The sequence below is a fragment of the Asparagus officinalis genome, chromosome 7 (assembly GCF_001876935.1).
Source record: "Asparagus officinalis chromosome 7, Aspof.V1, whole genome shotgun sequence".
Lineage (NCBI taxonomy): Eukaryota > Viridiplantae > Streptophyta > Magnoliopsida > Asparagales > Asparagaceae > Asparagus > Asparagus officinalis.
This window is the reverse complement of record NC_033800.1, coordinates 75,930,740-75,954,949: the sequence shown is the minus strand read 5'-3', so window position 1 is coordinate 75,954,949 and position 24,210 is coordinate 75,930,740. Positions and strand designations below refer to the sequence as shown.

Here is a 24,210-nt window from a genome sequence, read left to right as displayed (position 1 = left end):
GCTTCTGGCGCTGCCATACAAACATCTCGTGCAGAAATTGATCGTCTCAAGGTGGAGTTGGCTCGACACGAGGCTGAGCTTGTGCGAGAGGAAGAAATATTAAAAAAGCTCACACTAGAAAGTATGAAAACTTATGCCACCTACCGTTCGTCGGTGCAAGACCTTGAACTTATCCAGAAGCAAGCTAATGCAATTGCGCTGGACGAAGGTACCCTTAGGAAGAAAGCCGAGGTGATGGTGCAGGCCGCTCACGAAGAAAAACTATCTGCTATTAAGTCCCGGCTTGCGTCTTTCACTTTTGTTGATCCAGAGGCATAGTTATGTATTGTTCTTTTTGTTTGATAAGAACAGGATTTTTGTATCACTCTTCGATATTTCTGATGATAATAAAAAGAGTGATTCTGTGGTGTGCGTTTGGCTGTTTGAACAGACCCTTGAGGGTCTTGTTCTGACTGAACGCACGGCTGTGGCGTGCGTTTGAATGGTTGAACGTGCCTTTGGAGGTCACGTTTTGGGACACATTTTTGAGGTGTGCGTCCATGTTGAACAACGTGCCACTGACAGTCGTGTTTGAGTTGGATAACCCGAGGCTCATAGTCGGGTTCATTGCCACGAAGTGTGCGTTCTGGAGCAGAAACGCACAGTTCAGGCAAAGGCTCAGAAACGCAGTCTTTGCGTTGGGCAGTAGCTCGGCTATTCCGCAAATATGCTCGCCGTATGGACCTTCTCCTTCGTCGAGCAGCATTTTTCTTGGCCTGTTTCAAGGCCTTGGCCGCAGCATCGTCGGTGTTGGTTGGGTTTTCCTCCGACATAGGTCTCTTTTGACCTATTATGCGCCGTAGTGATACGGGGGAGGAGTCTTCAACTCGCAGAGCGAGTTTAAGGTCTTGGCCAAAGGAGAGGGCTTTCTTTGGCATCTCAGCAGCAGTGATGACCTCCTTAGAGGTCTTGTGGGTATCACGCCTAGCTTTAGGGCTAAGCGACCCAGAGGAGAGGGCCTCCTCATACTTGGCTTGGTCGAACTCTACGACGAGAGTTTCGACGGTGGTTCCAGTAAGGTGAACGTCAGATTGCACCACCACTTCCTCGTCAGAGAAGCTAGTCCCCAGCAGAGTCACCATCTTTTGTTTGTTGGAAATTTGCAGTAAAAAGACAAAGAAAGAAAAATTGACTTGTATTTCTCTCAAAATCAATTACAATTTGGATTCCGATTACAAAAGAGAGGAGAATGAATTTGATTCTCCCCTTTGTTTAAAACTGGGTTCTTCTCGATGGAGTACCTCCTTTGATTGATTGTGTCGAACTTGCTCTCCGTTGACGATCCGACCGTCTCGATTCACTGGAACGATTGACTTGTTTGATGAATTCGGTTTAGAACTCCTAACAAGTTTAATAAACTCAGAGCGAGTTGAAAACTCTGAAAAGAGTTGTTGAGAACCGAATAACTGGTTTGGTGTGATTAATTTGGGTTGCAAACTTAATCACGAACTCTTAAATGAGTTCCAAAAACTCAGAGCGAGTTGAAACTCCGTAAAAGAGTTGTTGGAACCGAAGATTCGGTTAATTGCCAAGTGGATTAGGCCGTTGATGAAAGGATCCTCTGGGATTTGATTAACTGATCGTTGATCAGTTCCTTGATCTTCAAAAGATCTCCTTCGTGTTGTTGAACTGCTGAGCTTTGTTGACCTTGAGCGGTTTTGATGCCAGCTCCCCTCAACCCTATGCGGTTTTTCTGCTAAAAACCGATCAACCCCTTACTCAGTTGAGTAAGTCGGTTATTTATAGGGGGATAAGGGGTGTAACCAACCCCTAGTTCTGGAATTGGAAACGCACAGGTCACTGGTGCGTTGAAGTTCAACTCTGCGTCCAGAGTTTGGGGCACATAGTTGAGTCTATCGAAGAACGCACGTTACGTGTGCGTTTTGTGCTTTAACTCTGCGTTACAGAGTTAGATGTCTGCTGGAGGAACGCACAGGTTGTGTGCGTTTTGAATTTGAGAAACGCAGAAGTGAATTTCTGCGTTTGAGAGAGGTTGTTGACTTGTAACCTCGTCCATTATAACATTGCAAAGGCTATTGCTTATTGATCTTTGCCTGTTATAGGATATGAGAGTCGTCAGATTGTAACTCTCACTGTTGGTTGCGAAGACCACTGAACAGAGTTTTCATCAGCTGTCGGAAGCATCGTTGAATTGTAACTCTTCTCGATCTGTGTGAAAAGTCTCCTATTTGCCGCTTTCGATTGTCGGCGCGAAAGCTATTTGATTGTAGCTTTCGTTGTTGGAATTTGACGGGAATCAACATCCATAGTGTTTTTAGATGAATATTTGCCCACAGCTCTCTACCAAGCAACTCACCAGCTAAGTCCAACCTTTTATTTCTAAAATCATTACACTGCTCATCAGCATCTCTAATAGTCGCTAATATAGTATTAGTCATGCTGTTGTCGCAGCCATCAAGATCAATCATCTCAGAAATGAGGTCGTGTTTGTAGCGGTTGTAGAGCTGCGATTGTAGAGCTGTGGTTGTAGTGATTAGAAAGTCGTCTGATCGTGACTTCTATTGTAGAGCTATCCGTTGTGATTTTTAGACAGCCTACAGTCCCACTTGGGCATGATCTCTGGCAATGAAGCCTTGATGGTTCAGTCATTCATTGGCACCCTTCGCGGGCCCGCCTTCGATTGGTACCGCCATCTCAAGTCTGCAAGCATCAATAGCTGGGACGACCTGGAGAATCTATTCCTCGATCATTTCTTTGACGACGACACCGAGGTATCCATTAGGACACTCTTTGATAAGAAACAATAAGACGACGAGATGGTCGACGACTTCGTCAAACGCTTACGGAATAAGGCAATGAACTACCGAGATCCGATCACAGAGGACTTCATCCTCCAAACCTGTCACAACAACCTCTCCTTGGATGTGTTGGAAGTCATGGGAGTAGCACCATCCAATACCTGGAAAGAGTTGAAAGTGCGTGGAGAGCAGGCCGAACGATTCCTCAGAAGGAAACAGGCCGAGAGAAGCCAACCGATGGCTAATCCTCCGAATTCAAGTTTCGTCTCCTGTGGAAAAGGGAAGGAACCTGTAGCAGTTGTTGATGCTAATCAAACGTCACAACAACAATCCCGGAAACAGCAAAAGACTTCGGATTCGAGACTCCAAAGAGAATACTCTTTCAAGGGGAAGACGTTCCATCCATTTTCGAATCTCTCCTTAAAAACAATAAGATCAAGCTTCCACCTATCGCAAATCAGGAGGAAGCTGATAACATTTCGGATCCAAAGTATTGTGCATACTACAGGAAGATCCTTCATCCCACCAAGGCTTGCTTCACTCTCAAGAATAGCATCCAAACCTTGGTTGAAGCCGGCGTCATAACGCTAGGATAAACCAAATAAAATAGCGACACTCCGAAGAGTATACGAGTATAAACTGCTTCTTAACACACCGACAAGTATAAGAGTATAAACTGCTCCTTCCGACACTCCGAAGAGTATACAAGTATAAACTGATTCTCAATACTCCAATAGATATATAGGTCTAAACTGTTCCCTTTCTTTTCTGGAAGTTCCTAGAGAATCTTATATTCTTAAGGATAACCTGAACATGCGACTGAGGACAACGTACTCCTCGTTACACCCAGTTTTGCAAAGAAAACTGGGGTGGATAATTCATGTAATGGGAAGTTCCCGGAAGAATGTTAAATGTAATATTCTTAGGGATAACCCGATCATTACGAACAAAGTGATAAATACTAAACACCTACTGTGATTTCCGAACACTCTTTTGTTGACGACTCACAGTCTTCCACCATAAAATCCTCCACCGATCAGACTAATTGACGGTGGGACCACCAAAATTCCTTTCGGTTAAATCCACTCAAACTTTCGATGTATCTGTGCACTCAACATCCTCATTGTTAGAGTCCGGACATGGTACCCGGAATTTTAATGTCCTAATCTTTGACGAAATGTCAAACCCCTTCGTGTTAAGTTCTTATCACTTGACACCAAGAATCCCCATTGAGTAATCGGTACAAATCAACACTCCTACTGTGATTTGTACTCCTACTCCCACTGTTTACCTGGTCAAACCTTCTTATAGTTAGGACCACAACCAAAATCCTCTCTCGATTCCTCCAATGAACGAGAGGTCCACAAATCGAGCGATCAAACCTTCCTACAGTTAGGATCATCTCAAACCTCCCACTTGGTCAAACCTTCCGACAGTTAGGGTCAAAACCAAAATCCCCTTTCGATTCCTCCAATAAACGAGAGGTCCACTTTCAAATCGAGTGATCAAACCTTCCTACAGTTAGGGTCACCTCAAACTCCCGCTTGGCCAAACCTTCCTATAGTTAAGGCCAAAACCATAATTCACTCTCGATAAACGAGAAATTCACCTTTAGTTCTGTAATCAAACCTTCCGACAGTTAGGATTATCCGAATCTTTCGATTCTCGGAGTGGAGGTCCCATTCCTAGTTTCACCTTTTTAGATTATCAAAGTGGAGATCCCACTTTGAGTTTCCTCTGCACTGGAGATAGAATATAAAATTCTTCCTCTTCGGTTTCAGGAGATAGAATATAAAATTCTTCCTCTCCCATTTTTGGGTTCGTCTTTGCCCCAAGAGAAGACACAATATTTCAACATTATAACTTCAAAATCCGCACCTTACACGCGTGGGGAATTTTATCCCGAAGCCTAAGTAGGGATGAGTCGGCGCCTAACACGCGTTGCCTGTTAGTCTTTGACCGTAAAAAAGACAGAAGCCCACATATTCAACATTGTGGCAGGCTGTTATTAGTAACACCAAAATCCGCGCCTTACAGGCGCGGAGAATTTTATCCTGAAGCCTAAGTAGGGATAAGTCGGCGCCTAACACGCATTGCCAGTTAGGCTTTGACCGTAAAAAAGGACAAAAGCCCACATATTCGACATTGTGGCACGTCGTTATTAATAACGTCAAAATCCGTACCTTACACGTGCGGGGAACTTTATCTCGACTCCTAAACAGAGATAAGCCTATGCCTAACACGCGTTGTCGGTTTAGTCTTTCACTGATTGAAGAAGATACCAGAATCCAATCTGGGGCATTTTATCCCGAAGCCTAAGTAGGGATAAGTCAGCGCTTAACCCGTGCTGTTGGGTGGTTCGTTCCCATAAAAACGACCGAATCTACATATTTAGTATCGTAGCAACAAAAATCCATGCCTTTTATGCATAGGGAATTTTATCCTGAATTCTGAGCAGGGATAAGTCAATGTCTAACATGCGTTGCCGGTTAGTTCTTAACCATAAAAAGAACAAAAGCCCACATATTCGACATTGTGGCGGGTCGTTATTAATAACGCCAAAATTCGCACCTTACACGTACAGGGAACTTTATCTCGACTCCTAAACAGAGATAAGCCTACACCTAACACGCGTTGCCGGTTTAGTCTTTTACCGATTGAAAAAGACACCAGAATCCAGTCTGGGGTATTTTATCCCGAAGCCTAAGTAGGGATAAGTCAGCACTTATCCCGCGCTGCTGGGTGGTTCATTCCCATAAAAACGACCGAATCCACGTATTCAGTATCGTAGCAACAAAAATCCATGCCTTTTATACATGAGGAATTTTATCCTGAATTCTGAGCAGGGATAAGTCAATGCCTAACACGCGTTGCCGGTTAGTTCTTAACCGTAAAAAGAACAAAAGCCTATATATTCGACATTGTGGCAGGTTGTTATTCATAACGCCAAAATCCGTGCTTCACACGCACGGAGAATTTTATCCCGAAGCCTAAGTAGGGGTAAGTCAACGCCTAACACGCGTTGTCGATTTAGTCTTTCACCAATTGAAAAAGACACCAGAATCCAGTCTAGGGAAGTTTATCCCGAATCCTAAGTAGGGATAAGTCAGTGCCAAACACGCGTTACCGGGTAGTCTATTCCCGTAAAAAAGACGAAGTCTACGTATTCAATATCGTAGCACTAAGAGAGTTAACTAAAGACGAAGTCTACGTATTCAATATCGTAGCACTAAGAGAGTTAACTCTCTTAGCACAACGTCACATATGGAACGGACTTAAACAATCCGCATGCAACAACGTCACATATGGAACGGACTTAAACAATCCGCATGCAAGCCCGATTCAAACGGTAATCGGTAAAGACATGTCAAATCCATTGAAGACTGAGGATTTGCCAAAAATTCTAAGTCTACGTCTGATACACGTTGTTGTTTAGTCTTTTCACAGGAGAAAGACAAAGTCTACGTATTCAGTATCGTAGCACTAAACGAGTTAACTCTTTTAGCACAACGTTACATGTAGAACAAATTTAAACAATCTGCATGCTAGCCTGACTCAAACGGTAGTCAGTAAAGGCTTATCAAATCCGTTGATGACTGAGGGATTGCCAAAAATCCTATAAGTGTGAGAGTAATTGACGCATCAACTTCATTAGTTGGTCTCGTGACTTGAGCATCCAATGACTTCGGGATAATATCCATATCTGCAGACGAAACAACTTTAATAGTTGGTCCTGTAGCCCAAAATTTAGGACCGCCACGCTCCAACGCCTTAAGAGCTTAAACTGTGTAGACTCCAGCAAACGTACGAGTATAAACTGTATTAACGCTGGTCAACGCGTTATAATAAAAGTCAACGCCGGACAACGCGTGATAATAAAGGTCGATGCCGGTCAACGCATCAACAATTTCACCAAAATAAGGCAAAGGATGATTTTAGGGAGTTCAATCGCATTCAGATATGAATTTCTGACGAAGATGACCAGTTCAAAGTCAACTCAACGACACGAGCTAAATTCAGAAACTTACGCATCAACTTCAGTTCAAGATTTCGATAACGGTCAGACGATAAACGCAGCGCCGGATGAACTTTATCTATTCGACAAAACACTGAAGAGACTGAAGGCTGAAGAAGTCAAGAATTGAAGCAGTTCACAGGTCCCTCTACGAGATTGAGGAGAGGGCCTATCTTATCCAAAACATTCCAGACTCCTCTATAAAAGAATAAGTTTGAAATACTTTGGAGGAGGTATCTGTAGGTGTCTAAAAATGCCTATAGGTATCCGCACACAGCTCAAGACGAAGAGAAGATGACGAACATCGTTATCCGAGTCAAAGAGGATTATCTGACGCCAACAAGCGCATGAAGCGAAACGGCGAAACAAGTGGCCTGCGCGCTAGAGGGTCAGCTCGCGCACGTCAGTCAGCTCGCGCGCGTCAGTCAGCTCATGCGCATCGGTCAACCTGCGCCCATCAGTCAACACACGCACGTCAATCAACGCGCGCGTCAATCAACACGTGCATATCAATTAGATCGCGCACGTCGGTCAATACGCACACGTCAATCAGCTCGCGTACGTCGGTCAATACGTGCGCGTCAATCAGCTCACGCGTATCGGTCAACACGCGCACGTCAATCAGTTCGCGCGCATCAATCAGCTCATATGCATCAATCAGCTCATATGCATCAATCAGCATGCACGTGTCGATCAACTCCAAGCAACCGAATGCACTCATCAATCAACTCGCGCTCGTCGGTCAGTTCCAAGTGCTGTAAAGAAGCTAACGAGCGCATGAAGCAAGTTAGCAAATCGTACAAGTCAACAAGATGGTCAAAATATGCAAAACGGTGGAAAATACAAGTCCCGAAAAAGTCAAAAAACACTAAACAGTTCAGCAAAAAGGCCGAACTACCCACACCCGCACGAGTCGAACCACGCCGACCCGTACCCGCACGGGTCGGACCGCGCTGACTCGTGCCCCCTGTGGGTCAACGGGGTGTTTCGTGCAGGTTTGACCCCCGGACATGTTTTTCAATGGTTTTGAGCGGTTTTCTCAGGATTTATCTGTTCTAGGGGTTCTTAACTGCCTAGATATGATCTACAAATGTTATTAGGCCTTTATTGACTGAAGATAAGGCCAAATCACTCATTCTCATCCACATGCCCGCATCCGGAGCCCTATAAATACAAGCCTAGGACCTCCATTCAGGGGGCGATTTATTATCAAGATGAGGAGGTGCTGTCGAACTCCAGAGCTAAGAGTCACAAATTTTAGCGAGGGTTAGCGAGATCCCGACGAACTCTAGTATAAAGAAGGAGCTATTCAATGGATCTGAAGCCCGTACGTCTGTTCCTTGAGATTAGGCTTTGTCTTAATCTTGAGAAGAGCTACTGATTTCGCTTGGTCGATTTCAGCGCTTCAATCAAATACTATCTTGGTGAAGGCGAAGCTCTGCCTAATTTTCCATCAACCGGAATTAGATCTAAGGCGGTCCACGGATATCAAAATCCCCGTCACAGGCAAAGATCCCACGCAAAGCAATAGGCGATAAACACCTGTTACGTGTTGTTCGAACGAGAATTATAACTTTTATTTTCATTGTGTAAAGGTCTTATAAAAAGACCGATCTTTTTGAACTTGTTGTAACGATCGATGTAAAGGTCTTATAAAAAGACCGATCTTTTTGAACTTGTTGTAACGATCGAAGTTGTAATGAGTTATATAATGAAGAATACATAAAAAGACCGATCTTTTTGAACTTGTTGTAACGATCGAAGTTGTAATGAGTTATATAATGAAGAATATAATTTTCTATCAAAATAATGTCTAACAGTTCATGCTCAAATCACAGTAGGAGACCATCAATGAACTTCGAACTTGATAGCCCAAATTGTTGCGGACATGACCAAGTCTCAAAAAAGTAGACTCACCGCCACGGCATGAATCTTCTCGAAGAGCAGGATCATCTTCATCAAATGGAAAGGAAAAAGTAACCGAGACTTCTGATCAAGAAGGCCATTATATAGAATCTTCCTCTGAAGATGGAAAAGAGACTAAAAATGAGTAGAATCCTCAGTCGACCAAAATAGAAGAACTGGAAGCATACCTCAATGTCATTGCGAATAGAAGCAAGCTCCAAGATGAGGGAATTGTTAGACCCTATCCTGTCAAATAGGATACAACCCCTTATCCTTCAAAATTCGAAGTCCCGACTCTGTAACCCTTCGATGTCATGGGATCACCAAACCGGCATATCTATTATTTTAAGTCCCAAACTGGGAATGTGGTGGTGAATGATGCCATACTGACTCAGTTTTTTCATTGGCACCCTTAAGGGGGTCACCTTTGAATGGTTCATGAAACTACCTGTATGATCTATCCAGAAGTGGGCAGATCTAGGAGACTCTTCTTGTCAAGGTTCTTCGAAGATGATACGAAAGTTTATGTCCCCTCTCTTCTCACCACTAAGAAAAAGAAAGGGGAACCCATTAAAGCTTTCGTTGAAAGATTCTGAAGCATGACTCTGTAGTGTCCGACGGGTATGACACAGACTACTCTGGTGGAGACCTATCGACACAACTTGTAGACCAACCTCCTAGCCTAAATAGGGCTTGTAGAGTGTCGTTCCTAGAAACAGCTTATCTCCTAAGGCGAGCAGACTGAAGAAATTATTGCCAGGATTAAAGCTGAAGAAATAGGCAAATAGAAGCAACTGGTACAACACGGTCAAGACAGTGCTTCCCGATCAAAGGGACAAGATACCCTGGCCACTGAAGCTAATACTCAAGCGCCACCTGCTAAGTAGGGCAAGGCATCAGGTCAGCCAAGAGTAGCCAAACAATACTCTTTCAAGGAAAATCATGTGGTTACTTTGTTCAAGTTACTTCAGAAGAACAACAAGTTGAAGCTTCCTGAAGTAAAGAAAACCGAAGAGGTGGGAAAAGTGGATGATACTAACTACTGCCTCTACCACAGAATGCTAGGGCATCCAACAAAAAGATGCTATATATTTAAGAATATCCTGTAGGCTTTGGTCGATGCTGAAGTGCTTAAGCTGAAGCTGGAAAAGAAGACCTTATCTACCAATATGATATCGGTCCAATTCGAGGATTTCCCACCATTGTAGCTCCTAACGGCATCATTCCTATCCCTAAGGGAGGGCTGCACCTAAAAACACTAATTACCCACATGGTCAGAAAGATAAATGATTGGTACCCCTTACTACTCCGAAAGGAGAAGTAATGTGGATCCATCCTTATTTGTTTGATGACCAGTAGTGGACAAGTGCGTCAGGAAAAAAAAGAGGAACAAGGCTAAATTTGCCAATATGATTAGTCCCTCTCTAAATGAAGATGATGCGCATTTGATCCCTCTCACTGACTCAGAAGAGGAGAAAGCTGCTCTTGCGGCTAAAAAAGAAGCAAATCTTGGAGCAGGCACCAGGTCAGGAAAGACATACTTGAAGAAGTATGATCAGGCTACTCAAGAAGCAAAAAAACAGGCTGAAGAGGCAGCCAATAAAGGAAAGCAGAAAAAGGTTCGCTATAACAAGAACCTTCTTCAACACGAATCTGAAGGGTCAAGCACTCCTTTCCGTTTCAACGTCCTGACACAGTTGGCCAACATTCCTGCCAGGATCACTCTTTATGAGCTCCTAAGGCTGTCCAAGTCCACAAGAAGAGCTCTGATTGAATCTTTAATAGATACAGAGAGTTTTATCACACAAGTTCATGTTGTCCCAGAAGTTATAAAAGGACCTTCTTCTGCACAATGCTTACAGGCTACAAAAAGTTTGCCTTGCATATCATTCACACAAGAAGATATGCAAATCAAGCATAAACATGATAGACTCTTGTACTATACAGGATACATTGGGTCTTCTAAGATCAGCTATGTTTAGGTCGACCTAGACTTCGCGCTCAGCATCATGCCGTACAGGGTCATGCAATTCTTAGGAATTTCTCTGCATCGTCTGAGCTCCACTCAAACTACTATCTTCGGCTTCAATGCTAACAACACACGACCCTTGGGTAAAATCAAACTCAAGTGCCAGATTGGAGATCTCAAGTCGGAAGTGACCTGCTATATCATAGATGCGGACACATCCTACAATCTATTGTTAGGATGGCCTTGGATTCATGCAAATTGTATTGTCCCGTCTACCCTTCATCAAGTAATGAAATACATTGATGATAAAGGAGAAGTCAGAAACTTGATAGCCGAGAGGCAACCATTCAAGGGTGTGGAAAACTACCACACTGACTCAGTATTCTATCTGGACTTTCAAGAACCGCAACAGCCGAAGGAAGATCCTGATAGTGGCAACAAAGCGGACAACGAACCAAAGCCCGAGGAAGAGTGTCTGTGGGAGTTAGATCTGAATGTAATGAGCCAGAATGAGCTCAATAATAATAACGTATCCAGTGAGGGCGAGTGGTACATTAATACAAATTTCAATTTGGCTTACTTGTCTGATGTATCCTTTGAATGTGTGAAAACATGGTCTGATACAGATGCATGTACAAATCCATGGCATACATTGCATGCCAATGCATCACTTAATATGCCGCTTAAATCATCCTTCACTATATTCGAAGAGATAAAAGATGCTTAGAAAGCCTTCTTCATGGTCCCATCTAAGAAGAAAGGACAAAAACCGATCTATTTTGGGAAAGTCAACTTTGAGCTATCAAATCAAAAGGATTCAGAGGATGACCCCGAAATCCCACAATTCCATTATTATGGGACCAAGTCCCTCCATATGATGAAGAATATGGGGTACGATTTTAATAACTAGGAAGGTTTAAACTTTAGAAAAGGAAGGCAAGCACCAATTGGATCTTCTACTCCAAAAAGAAAACATCCTGATTATTATCATAAAACTAAAAGAGGGTTATGATATGTTTCAACACCCCCCTCATCAGAAAATAAACTCGGTGAATGTCTATACCAAGACTATTCATCTGAAACATCATCATGGGACTCCGATGTTAGCATTGGTGCAGTCTTCAAAGGCATGTCTGTAAACATGACCTCAACTAGTCATCCAGAGTGATGAAAAGGATAATGAAGAGTTGATTGAATCAACTAATGATCCTTGGATCAAACGCCTTAATATCTTATAGGACATGCGCTTTGAACAACGCGAGCTGCCCACTAAAGATAAAATGATCCAGATAAATATGTGAGATGAAACCAATTCCAAATCAATTTTTATAAGCAAGAGCTTATCACCATCTGAGATAGAAGACCTTATATCTTTCATCCGAGAATATATAGACGTCTTCGCTTAGAATCACGAAGACATGCCTAGTCTTGACCCAAAGACGGTCATGCATCATCTCAACATCGATCTGGATGCGGAGCCCGTTAAACAACAACAATGTTGGTTCCGTCCAGAAATTATGGAAGCAATTGAATTAGAAGTCAAGAAGCTTATCGATTTAAGTTTCATCAGGGAGGAACAACACCCTGATTGGGTGGCTAACATTGTTCCAATGCCCAAGAAAAATGGAAAGGTCAAAATCTGTATTGATTTTCATAACCTAAATACTGCATGTCCAAAAGACGAAGTTGCTCTCCCAATCACAGATGTCATGATTGATAACACTTGTGGGTATTAATAGATGTCATTTATGGATGGATTCTCAGAGTACAATCAGATCAAAATGTACCCTAAAGATGAAAAACACATTGCCTTCAGAACACCACTGGGAGTATACTATTATACAGTGATGCCCTTCGGACTGAAGAACGCTGGTGCAACCTATCAGTGGGCCATGAATACAATCTTCAATGAACATCTACATAAGAAGATTGAGTGTTACGTGGATGATATTGCAGTGAAGAGCCAAAAGAAAGATGATCATCTCTCATATCTGAAGATGATGTTCAACATCATGCGAGCACATCAGCTAAAGATGAACCCAACTAAATCTTTCCTGGGGGTAGCCAGTGGTAAATTACTTGGATTTATAGTCACATCTAAGGGAATTTATCTTAACCCTGAAAAAGTTTGCGCCATCCAAGAAATGTCGCCTTCGAAGAATATTAAAGAACTCAGAGGCTTACAAGGCAGGTTAGCTTATATCCGAAGATTCATATCAAATCTTTCAGGATGCTGCCAACCCTTTACCAAATTGATAAAGAAAGGTGTCTTATTCGTTTGGGATGAAGACTGCCAAAAGGCATTTGAGGAGATCAAATGATACCTCACTTAGCCACCCGTTCTAGTGGCCTCAGTATCAGGAAAACCATTCTTGTTATATGTAAGAGACATGGATCATTCTCTTGGATCTTTGTTAGCTCAGAACAATAATCAGGGTCATGAACAAGCAATCTACTACCTCATTAGAACTATGATCGGAACCGAGGACCGGTACAATCCGGCAGAAAAAGAATGCCTTGCCTTAGTGTTCGTCGTTTAGAAAATACGACACTACATGGTCGGACAATTGATTCAAGTTATTTCCAAAGTAAATCCTTTGAGGGTCCTTATGACAAAATCGTCTTCATTGAACTGTCGCCTCGCAAAATGGGTAATACTTTTATCGCAATATACGATGCAATTAATGCCTCAGAAGGCTATTAAAGGTCAAGCTCTGGCAGATTTCTTAGCTGACCACCCGATATCCGATTCTTCTAAATTATATGAAGATTTAGCAGATGAGGTTGCAGAAGCTTGCATAACTCAAGAAGTCATGTAAGTATGGAGATTATTCTTCGACGGTGCATCTAGAGCAAGACCCGAAGGAAGAATCACAACTGGTGTGGGAGTAGTACTTGTATCCCCTACCGGTCATGTGATCCCAAGATGATTTTCCTTAACTGAGCCACGCACCAACAATATAACGGAGTATAACGCTTTGCTATTAGGAATGCAGTTGGCCGAAGAACTCAACATCTGACATCTCGAGACTTATGGTGATTCTCAACTTATCGTAAATCAGGTCCAAGGAGAATATGAAGTGCGTGATGAGGATTTAGTCCAATACCACTTCGCGACACTAAAGTTAGCCTAAAAGTTTGAGGGCTTCTTTACCGGATACGTCCCGCGAATCCAAAACGCCTATGTAGACGCTTTAGTCTTATTGACAACTTCATTAGCATTTGCCACCAAAAGTGGTGATAATCACATTTTTATTATAATTTTATACCCTCATTATCTATTTTACATGAATAAATATACCACTAATAATTATTTTTATCTTAAATTTCAGGTTAAAGAAGAAATATTAAATAAAAGCTCAAGATCTCATCTCTCAACAAAGCCCAAAAGCCCAAGCCAAGAGAAGAATTAGCCACAAAATGAATAAAGCAAGCTATCAATATTGCTATCAATAGCGGTATCGATACCTCTATCGATACCTATATCAATAGCGGTATCGATAGCGCTATCGATACGTGATTACTATAGCGTAATCAAAGGCTGAATTTGATTAGCTTGTGGATCAAGTTTAATCCAACGGCTCCCATTCATTGCTGTAGGCTATAAATAGGGGTAGAGAGTGAGAGGTTGATGGTGTGAAACATTTTGTAACTCCATTTGGAGAGGAGAGTTACTCTTAATTGAGAAAACCTTCCAAATTTATAACTTTTATTGCAATTAATAAAAGATTTTTTTCACCTCTTTATATTTTTCTTCTCTTTATTTGATGATGATGATGAAGATGAAGATCAATTTGAAGGTTTGCTTTCATGAGACTAACCCCTCTTGTATTGTGAATTTTCCTTTTTATTTTTATTTCTTTTATTTTCTTCTTGCTTTTATAGTTAGATTTATATTAATGCCTTGTGGAATAGATTTACATTCTTGTCTTGTACTTTTAATTTGTAGAGTAGATTTATTTTCTCGCATAATCTAGATTTTCATTCATGTTCTTTTCTTTTACAATTTAGTTAGATTTATTTCTATGTTCATAGTGTAAATTTCTTTATTCTCATTTCTCTTCTTTGTTATTAGTTTTTACTTTTATTCTTTATTTTTATTTTATTTCTGTTATTATTTCTTAAGATGTGAAACTAATTCTTGTAAAAATCCTAGAATTGTATGAAACTAGTCTAAATTCTTTCATAATTGTGAATTATTCTCTTGCACTTAAAATGATCATGAGTAGGATAATCAACTAGAGAACTAATTGATAGAAGAAGAATTTAATAATTTATGCTTATCTTGGGTGGTTTGATGGGTTATCCTTATGAATATACATTACAAGAGGGTTTTAACATCTTGAAAGAAAATCTTCAACTTGATCTTCATTTTCAAATTTATCTTCATCTTCATCATCAAACAAAGAGAAGAAAAGAAAAATATAAAGAGGTGAAAAAATATTTTATTAATTATAAAAAAAAGTTATAATTTTGGAAGGCCTTCTCAATTAAGTGTAACCCACCTCTCCAAATAGAATTTTTACAAAATTTTTTCACACCTCAACCACTCATTTTCTACCTCTATTTAGAGAGTATTACCGCAAATATCAACCCTTGGTTTAAACTTGATCCCCACGTTAATCAATTTCAGCCTTTAATTCGTAACAGTAAACTTGGTATAGATACCGCTATCGATTCGGGTATCAATACAACTATTGATAGCCAATCATTTTGTTCTTTGGCCGATCTTCTCTTATGTGTATGGGCTTGAACTCTTGGGCTTTTTGAGAGATGAGATATTTAATTTTTCTTGGTCTTTTATTCATTAACCTCTAATTAAGATAAAACACGTTTATTAGTAACATATTATTTAAATTAAATAGATAATGATGATATAAAATATAATAAAAATGTGATTATTAATTGTCTTATATAGTTTTTGATTAAGGTTTTTGAACTTGAGAGGTCCAAACTTTCTCTCAAAAAGTACCAGAGGTTATCAAATGTGATTATTGAATCTACTGTTTTGATATTTTGTTAAGGGGCTGTTTGGTGGGTTTCCTAAAAATCAAGAAAAGGAAAAGGGTACATAGAAATCAATAAAATATTATTTTCATCCATTTTTATCCCTAAAACTCACCACAACATCCAATAAAATATTATTTTCATCTCACAACTCATCTCATATCATCTCCTAAAAATAAACCAAACACAATAAATGGGTCACATCATCTAACTCATCTCACCTCTATCACATCTCATCTTTAAAAATCACTCACATCATTCAATAATATTGTGACAACTCATCTCATCTCATAAATATTTTATTTCCGCCAATTTTCTCCAAAAAAGCTAGGAAACCGATTTCCTTAAGTGTGAGTCACATCATCCAATAATATAATGACAACTCATATTATCTCATATATTTTCTTATTTTTATGAATGAACCAAGCACAAAAAAAGAACCTGTTACAGGAAATAGGTTTCTTATAATTTATTTCCTTGTTTTTTTAGCCAACCAAATAACCTTAAAACAATTTTTTTTAAAAAATCACCCACATCATCCAATAATAATGTGACAACTCATCTCTCATTCTTTGATTTCCTTCTTTTTTTAGCCAACCAAACAATCTCAAAATATTTTTTCTTAGAAATATGTTTCATGTTATTTGATTTCCCTCTTTTTTTTAGGCAATCAAATAACCCCCGAGGGGGGGGGGGTGGTTATTATTGAGTAATTTGGGGCAATTGTCCCAATAAGGTAATTTTACCCATTGGGATAATTTGAGTGGGATAAAGTGGGGTAAAATGAGATAATGAGATAAATTGAGTGGCACAATTAATTACAATGACGATGATAAAATCTTAATTATTACCAATAAAACGATCCCTCCCTCTCTTTATACATCTTAACCTTCAAGATTTTTCTTTATACATAAGTTTAAAATTTTCAAACCAAAACTAATCACACTGGAATTGAACCGCATTCATTATGTCTCTCATGAAAACTCAAAACATCAATACGTACCTGAAAATCTATCAAGCATGAGAAAAATACACCAACAAAGCATATTTAACTAGCTCAACGATTTAATAAGCCCAAGAGAAACTAAAATGGGCAAGAGAAACAGCATAACAAAGAAAATGTTATGTGAATCCTACGTTACTAGCTGCTCAAATTCTCAGCAGAACCATTCATCTCTCCCCTCCTCTCCCTCTCCTCCAACTCCTCCGCCGCCGCCCCACCTCCACCTCCACCCCGCCGTCCCCCACCCCTCTCATGCCGCCGCCCGCGTGCCTTCATCTGCCTTCGGATCTGATCGCAAAAAATCCCTGGCCCTAGAGCCCTTCAACGCCGACGCCGCCGCGGGCCCTGTCCTTACGTCGCCTCTTAGCGCACCGAGCGGCGGAGGCCCTCCCCACCTTCCACGCCTACGGTGCCTCCGGCTCCACTGTGGGCCCCGACGTCTACGCGATGGAAGAAGAGAGCTGGAAGAGAGGATATAGGGCAAGATTACCCCCATTTGTTCCAACGAATAATTTTGGGTAATTTTGAGGGTGGGGTATGTGGAGTGTTTATATAGTTGGGGTAATTTTAGGGGAAGTAGGATATTTGTCCCCCAATTATCCCAAACACCAATAACACCATAAAATATACACCAAATCTAATTACCCAATGAATAACATCAAAAAGTATTATTCTAAAATTTATCTCATTATCTCAATATTTACACCAATGAATAACCCCCACCCCGGCCCGCCCCGCCCACACACACCAGAAAAACAAGGGGTATCGGCCTTCCCCTTCCATCTCCGATTCCTAGCTGCATTACTGTTCATTGGAGATACAAAGTTTACGGGGGCCTCTTACTAAGAGCCGAAAATTATTTGGGGGTTTTTGTGAACTTTACCCTTCCATCCCTTCCTCTTTCATCTTCCCACTGATTAATCACCTGATCGGATCTAAGCTTCTCCCTCCATTTTTCTACCACCTGCTCTCTCTCATCACCTCCTGCGAATTTAAAAATCCCACTCAACCGAACCTTTTCTCTTTTCCTCAATCTCTATGACCCGCTGAAACCCTCACCAAAATGGACGGCGATCCCAATAGCTCCGCCGCCCAAACTCCGCAGCCCTCCGACCTCGACATCTCCGCCTCTGCCACTGCAAACGACGCCACCGGCGTCTTCTCCTCCGTTTCGCTCCAAGATCCGAACCCTAATCCTGACTTGATCTCGCCTGAACCCTCTTTCTCCCACGTTTCCCTCCAAGATCCGAGCCATAACCCTGATCCTAATCTGATCTCGCCCGATGCAAGCCCTAGCCCAACAGAGGGATCCTCTCTCTCCTCTCTAACCTCGGATCCTTTCGCTTCTCCATTGATCTCGCCGCGGAAATCCCGATCTAAGACCCCAATGCCGGAGGTCTCGCCTGAGCTCACTCGCCTTGTTGACTCCGCCGTCCATGGAGACGCTGCCAGCCTTGATGAGCTCAGATCCGTCGTCTCCAGTGATGTCTCGACGTCTGTTGTTGATGCTCTTCTTGCGACTATGGGCGGAGTGGACGGGTTTGATGAGTCGAGCGGTGGAGCTGGAGTCAATGATCCGCCGACTGTGATGATTAACTCGCAGGCTGCTGTAATTGCTGCGAAGTTGATACCTTTTCTTCCATTTGGAGGGGATTCGAAGAGTTTTGAGCCGCCGAGGTCGAGAATGGTCAGGGGTTTGCTTGCTATTTTGAATACTTGTGCGAGGAATCGAGCAATGTGTTCGAGTTCTGGTTTGTTTTCAGCTTTGTTAGAGTCTGTAGAGCAAGTATGTGAGAGTTCTTGGGATGGGAAAGTGTTGTGTGAATGTATTCAGGTTTTAGCTGGCCACTCTTTGAGCGTATCTGAACTAAATTCTTTGCTTGAATTGATTAATAAAACGTTAATGACTGAATGGGCTTTGAGATTGATGCTGGCACTTGAGAATGCAATGGCGTGTAAAGAAGCTAAAGGTCCAAAGGCTTCTTTTGAATTTGATGGAGAGAGTTCGGGTTTGCTGGGTCCTGGAGAGAGTCGATGGCCATTTTACAGTGGGTATGCTTTTGCCACTTGGATTTACGTTGAATCTTTTGCTGATACATTGAACACAGCAACTGCAGCTGCTGCTATTGCTGCTGCGGCCGCTGCAAAATGTGGGAAGTCTTCTGCTATGTCTGCGGCTGCTCTGCTGCTATTGCTGCTGCGGCCGCTGCAAAATGTGGGAAGTCTTCTGCTATGTCTGCGGCTGCTGCTGCAAGTGCACTCGCTGGTGAAGGGACAACTCACATGCCGAGATTGTTCAGTTTCATTTCTTCTGATAATCATGGTATTGAGGCTTACTTTCATGGACAATTTTTGGTGGTGGAGACTGGGGGTGGTGGTGGTAAAGGAAAGAAGCAATCTTTGCACTTTACACATAGTTTCAAACCAAAATGTTGGTATTTTGTTGGTTTAGAGCATTCTTATAAGCAGGGGTTGATGGGGAAATCAGAGAGTGAGTTGAGATTGTATGTTGATGGGAAGTTGTATGAGAGCCGGTCATTTGAGTACCCGAAAGTGTCGAAGTCTCTGGCATTTTGTTGCATTGGGACGAATCCGCCTCCTACTATGGCTGGTTTGCAGAGGCGGAGGAGGCAATGCCCTTTGTTTGCAGAGATGGGTCCTGTTTATATCTTTAAGGAGTCAATTGGGGCGGAGAGAATGGCAAGGTTGGCTGCTAGGGGTGGAGATGCTCTTCCTAGTTTTGGTAATGGTGCGGGTTTGCCATGTCTTGGGACTAACGAGCAGGTGAGGAGTCTTGCTGAAGAGAGCTCGAAGTTGGATGCTGAGATTGGTGGCAGTCTGTGGCACGCGTTTTGTCTTTATTTTGTCCACCTATTTTGCAGTATATGCAGCTAATCTGACATGATTTGGCATTTGAACCAACTATTATGCAATAGGGAGAGACTATCTTTCAACCATTGTCTCCTCAAATTGTCCCATTGATTTTGAGTCCTTACACACGATATTTTCTCCTCGCTTGCTTTTTTTATAAGGGGGTAATTTATTGAAGAAGGGTAAGCGACAGCATGGGCGAAGTGTTAGACAAATTCGTCGCAGCTGTCATCGGATAGAGTTGCCCTTAGGATTGTATCTTACCCAGGTAGGGCGTGAGGAAAAATAAAAGAAAGAAGAAAAACACCCATGAGTTGGTTTGGAGTACTTTTGCCGACACAAATGTTCGCAATATAGTTGTTACTATCCATGTCATCGTTATTAGATCTTTTTTTCAATATGATAAATATTAATAAATGCACCGGGGGAATATATTGGTTCTCTTCCCCTCTCCTGGGTACTTGGCGGGGCAGGATTGGGGATCCTCTATGCGATCATAGCTAACATGAACTCCTATAACAGTTTTGCTAATTCGTGCCACTTCATCTTTCATTTCTGTGGATTTAAACATAAAATAAGACAAATCGGTACCCGACAGAAATGAAAGGTGGGGATGTCATAGCAAATATCCTAGGAGTTACTGAATTGATGAGTAGGCAGAATCTCAATCGCGATCTGTCAGACCCTCACTTTCTTAGATCAAAAGGTCGCTATGTTTGGATAAAAAAGTAAGAATTGAATATAGTTCACGGGATAATATTGAGGGAGGGGACAAAAAATTTTGCGTCGTTTTACAGCAGAGAAGACTAAATGTGGTCACTTCATCTCCGTGAGCACATAATTCAATCTCCTTCAAATCGCTCAGTGCCTTCTCATCTCTGTGTTTACTCCTTGTCCAATTGGCTCGTGTATATATCTCAAGCGTTGTAAATGATTAATCATATTTCAAATAAAAAACTTAATTAAGGATTATACTATCTAAAACATCACGCTTTTCGGGTTTTTCAGTGTTTTTTATAGAAAACATCGTAAGAAAAATTCCGGCAAGGACGCTCCAAATATAGGACCTGATAGGGGACAGGTAAGGTGTTTTCCCAGTCCTATTGTATAATGCATTCGACGACATCACTCATTATGGCAATAGGAGAGGGGAACTACCTCACATGTCCTGCCTGTTGGTCTCCATATATCTTGGGTCCCTCGTAGCAAAGCTCGAAAAAATAAATTCCTTTCTCAACAATAGCCAGCATTTTTCCTTTTGGAAAGTAGTGTTTTTTGGGACCGATCGAGTTACACTGTGTAATCTAAAAGATAACAGGCAAAAATCATGATCTTCAATCATATAATCTATGGACATGAAGATGAGCGACCGAAAAGAGAGATGCCTTTTAATAAAATTCGTGTTGGTTTACAAGAAATGCAAATATCAGAGCTTCCTAAAATAGATCCGACCACCACTAAATCTTCATATTCTAAATTAGACCCGGACCCTAGACTAATTCACATTCATCTGCTCGGATAATGGGCGGTCTTTTAATTTAAAGAACTTAATAGATTGAAGTATAAATTAAAATATGGTAGATGGTCGTTTATTTAAACTCAGCGTCACCAGCGACGCGATTCTTTCTGGGAGAAAAAGGAGAAAAATTGAAGTGAAGCTTGAGCATTCTGAACTCTAAAGCATGACTAGACTTATTGTGGTTATAATGTCTTTCTTCCAACTCCCAAAGGAGATATTTTTCTTCTAACCACGAAGTTTTCTTCCAATTCTATAAACAATATCTTCCATCATTTCACCAGTATGATATATGATAGGTGCTAGGTATTGATCATGACATCGACGTCGCTCGGTTATCACTACTACCTACTTCCGTAGTTCTTGATAAATTTGAAAAAGAAATCATTCACTTATTCTGTGGATCGAATTTCCTACTGTAATATTGTTATATTCATATATTTGTTCCTTTCTCATTTTGTTTATTACTTAATGGCGAAGCTTCTTTCCACATTCCACTTCTTAGACATACCTTCTTGGTATCTCTTGTTTCAACTGCTTTCAGCTGATAAAATATCTTCGCAAAATAATATACAGCTAGGGATTTCTGATCATTATCTTAGCAACTCATTCATGATTTTTTTATCTAAGCTGTACTAACTTAATTGCAAATTTTAATGTAACCCTATGATCAGTTGGGATGATTTTATTATGTTCAAGTTGTTACCATGCTAGTACTATCCATGTGTACTTGATCACTTTGATTTACCAATTTATTATTTACAATGAAAGACCAAAATTGAGGACAATGTAGAAGAGCCTTGCAGTCTGTTTGCATGTACTGAAGGAGTATGGAGTGTCATGTAGTTCAAGTTTTCGATGGACATCTTCATGATAGAGATGACTATGCTACCTAAGAGCAAGCTATTCCATCAACCCCCTTAAAAAGTGTAAACTATTTCTATTCTAGAGATGGATTTGTATTGGACCCTTCTTTCTGCCATCCACTAGTTTGTGGTAGCCCCTTGAGTCTCACAGCACCTCATCCCTCCCTGTCTGCCTTGCAGAGTGGTAGGCACTTCAGGTCATCCCTAGGCAGAGGTACTTCCTTTCCTATGCAAACCCTCTCCTTTTTTCTTTTCCCTCCTTTTTGTTTTGTGCTCTGTCCTGAACATACACAAAGCAAGTGGATGTATTTGATGGAATTGTCTCTTAGCTGGAAGAGTGCATTTTAGAGCACAAAAGGCTAGCCATTGAGCATCACTATCCTTTTGCATTTCATCGTTTTCAACGACTCTAATGCATGCTTCCTTTGTTGTTACTATGTTCATAATCCAATCAAGGAAGCCAACTCTTCTGATGCAACTTTTTCAACAAGCACCCTTAACACCCTTCAGTTACCACCTGATTATGTGAAGGGCTTTCCACCCCTTTTGTAACTAACCTTGGGATGCTGCAACGTATTATGAGATGACTTCACTATAACTTGAAAATCTTACTTAGTTGCTCTAATTTTGCGTGGATACCTAGCAAGTAAAATTTGCAAAATTTTTTGTTTTTTTTTGTGGTGAGCTGTTATTGTTTTTTTTGACAGTCAAACAGGTTAGGTACGTAATACATTAGATTTAATTCTTGGCGTTGATATCATTCATTCAAGATTCTATGTGAACAAGCAGACATGGTGGTTTGCGGCCATGACTGGCACTTTCCATGCTGGTCTGGGTTTCAACAGGTTTCTTTAGCTCATAATTTGGGCTGACATTTTTAGTTCCCAAAAAATGACACCTTTGTCTTCAATGCAATCTGATTGCTTGCTTCATCACACTGGTGTCTCTCCTCCCTGGCTTTGTTCGAGTGGACATAGCAACTGAGAAAAATTGACCTACATTTCCAATTATCATATATTACCTACCTTCTCATCCAATGTCCTCCACTTTTGCTGTTGCACATCCTCCTCTACCTCCAATGCGTTCTTATCTTTTTGAGTAATTCTAGTATTATATTTACTTAAAATGTCCAAACCCTTCTACCACTTTCGCTAGTGGTACATCAAAATCTAACTCTATTTTGCTTCTTCTAACTCTCTTTTTAACTGCCCTTCTTCAAACACATGCACCTCAATACGACCACCAAATGGACAGAATATACAAATGTGTGTTTTTTTCGTATATTGTAAATCACTGTACGATGTGGCATAACGGACCTTGAATTTAGTATGCTTGGAGTTACTATTCTCGCTTCTTCACGCTTGCACTCAATTTAGGACCAATTTTTAGTCTGTAATTTCAAAAGGAGATCAATCTTCTCTCCTTCTATTGCCTCTCTTCTTACCTTTTAGTTGTTATCTTTTTTGGGAGGGTTTTTCTTTTCTTTTCTTCTTCTTTTTTTTTTTTGGGGGGGGGGGGGATTTCTTGACTTCCCTGACAGATATTGGTTTTGTATATTTCCGGCAGTCTGCTATGTTCGTATTTTCATGGACACAATTATCCCTCCCAACCCCATCCAACCTTGATCTAATGGACACAATATGCTAATGCTGGCCTTTATTTTGTTTATTATCAATCATGGCTCAATGTTTCCAAATGGATAGGTTATGTTGAAATCTTAGCATGCTTGGAATAGTTAATTTTGTTTCCTTAGGCTTGCACACAAGTATGATCAAATTGCTCTCTGTTGAGTTCAACTGATGCTTCTGTATGTTGCTTCTCTTCTGTCTCTTTCTTTGAGGTGGGGTTTCTTTTGTGTTGTTGTTGGGGGGTGCGGGGGGTTCACTTTCTTGGCATCTTATCTTGAATATTTCTAGCATCTGCTTGATTGGCGGTCTCCTGAACACTGATTGACCACAAAGTGGTTGCTAATCTGTGTTGATAGGGTCAAGAAAGATAAGCATCCTGGGATTCATTCTGGGAAGGATCATATATGAATTGTAAAAACTAAAGATTGATTGACTAGTAAAATAAAATCTTTATTATTTTCTTTATTTGTAGAACTATCGGTATTGAAATTGACGAGTCTTTAGATCATATTTAGGGCTTAAATGATTCTTTGCAAATTTCTTCATTAATTTCAGTCCATATTGAAGGTACCATCTAGTAACTGAACCTCGGCTGCTGAAACTTAATTTTCTACTTTTTTCCTCTTTGTCTA

The 24,210-nt window shown here is 41.0% G+C and overlaps 1 protein-coding gene across 1 annotated transcript in view; it reads left to right on the top strand.

The window, feature by feature from the left end:
- Positions 17,560 to 24,210, top strand: part of LOC109846927 (BEACH domain-containing protein C2-like) — an 86,983-nt gene continuing 80,332 nt past the window's right edge. The window contains exons 1-3 of the mRNA XM_020416166.1: positions 17,560 to 18,845; positions 18,911 to 19,546; positions 21,784 to 21,810. Of these exons, the coding sequence (XP_020271755.1) occupies positions 17,761 to 18,845; positions 18,911 to 19,546; positions 21,784 to 21,810 (1,748 nt within the window). The 5' untranslated portion in view covers positions 17,560 to 17,760. The remainder of the gene's footprint in view (positions 18,846 to 18,910; positions 19,547 to 21,783; positions 21,811 to 24,210) is intronic.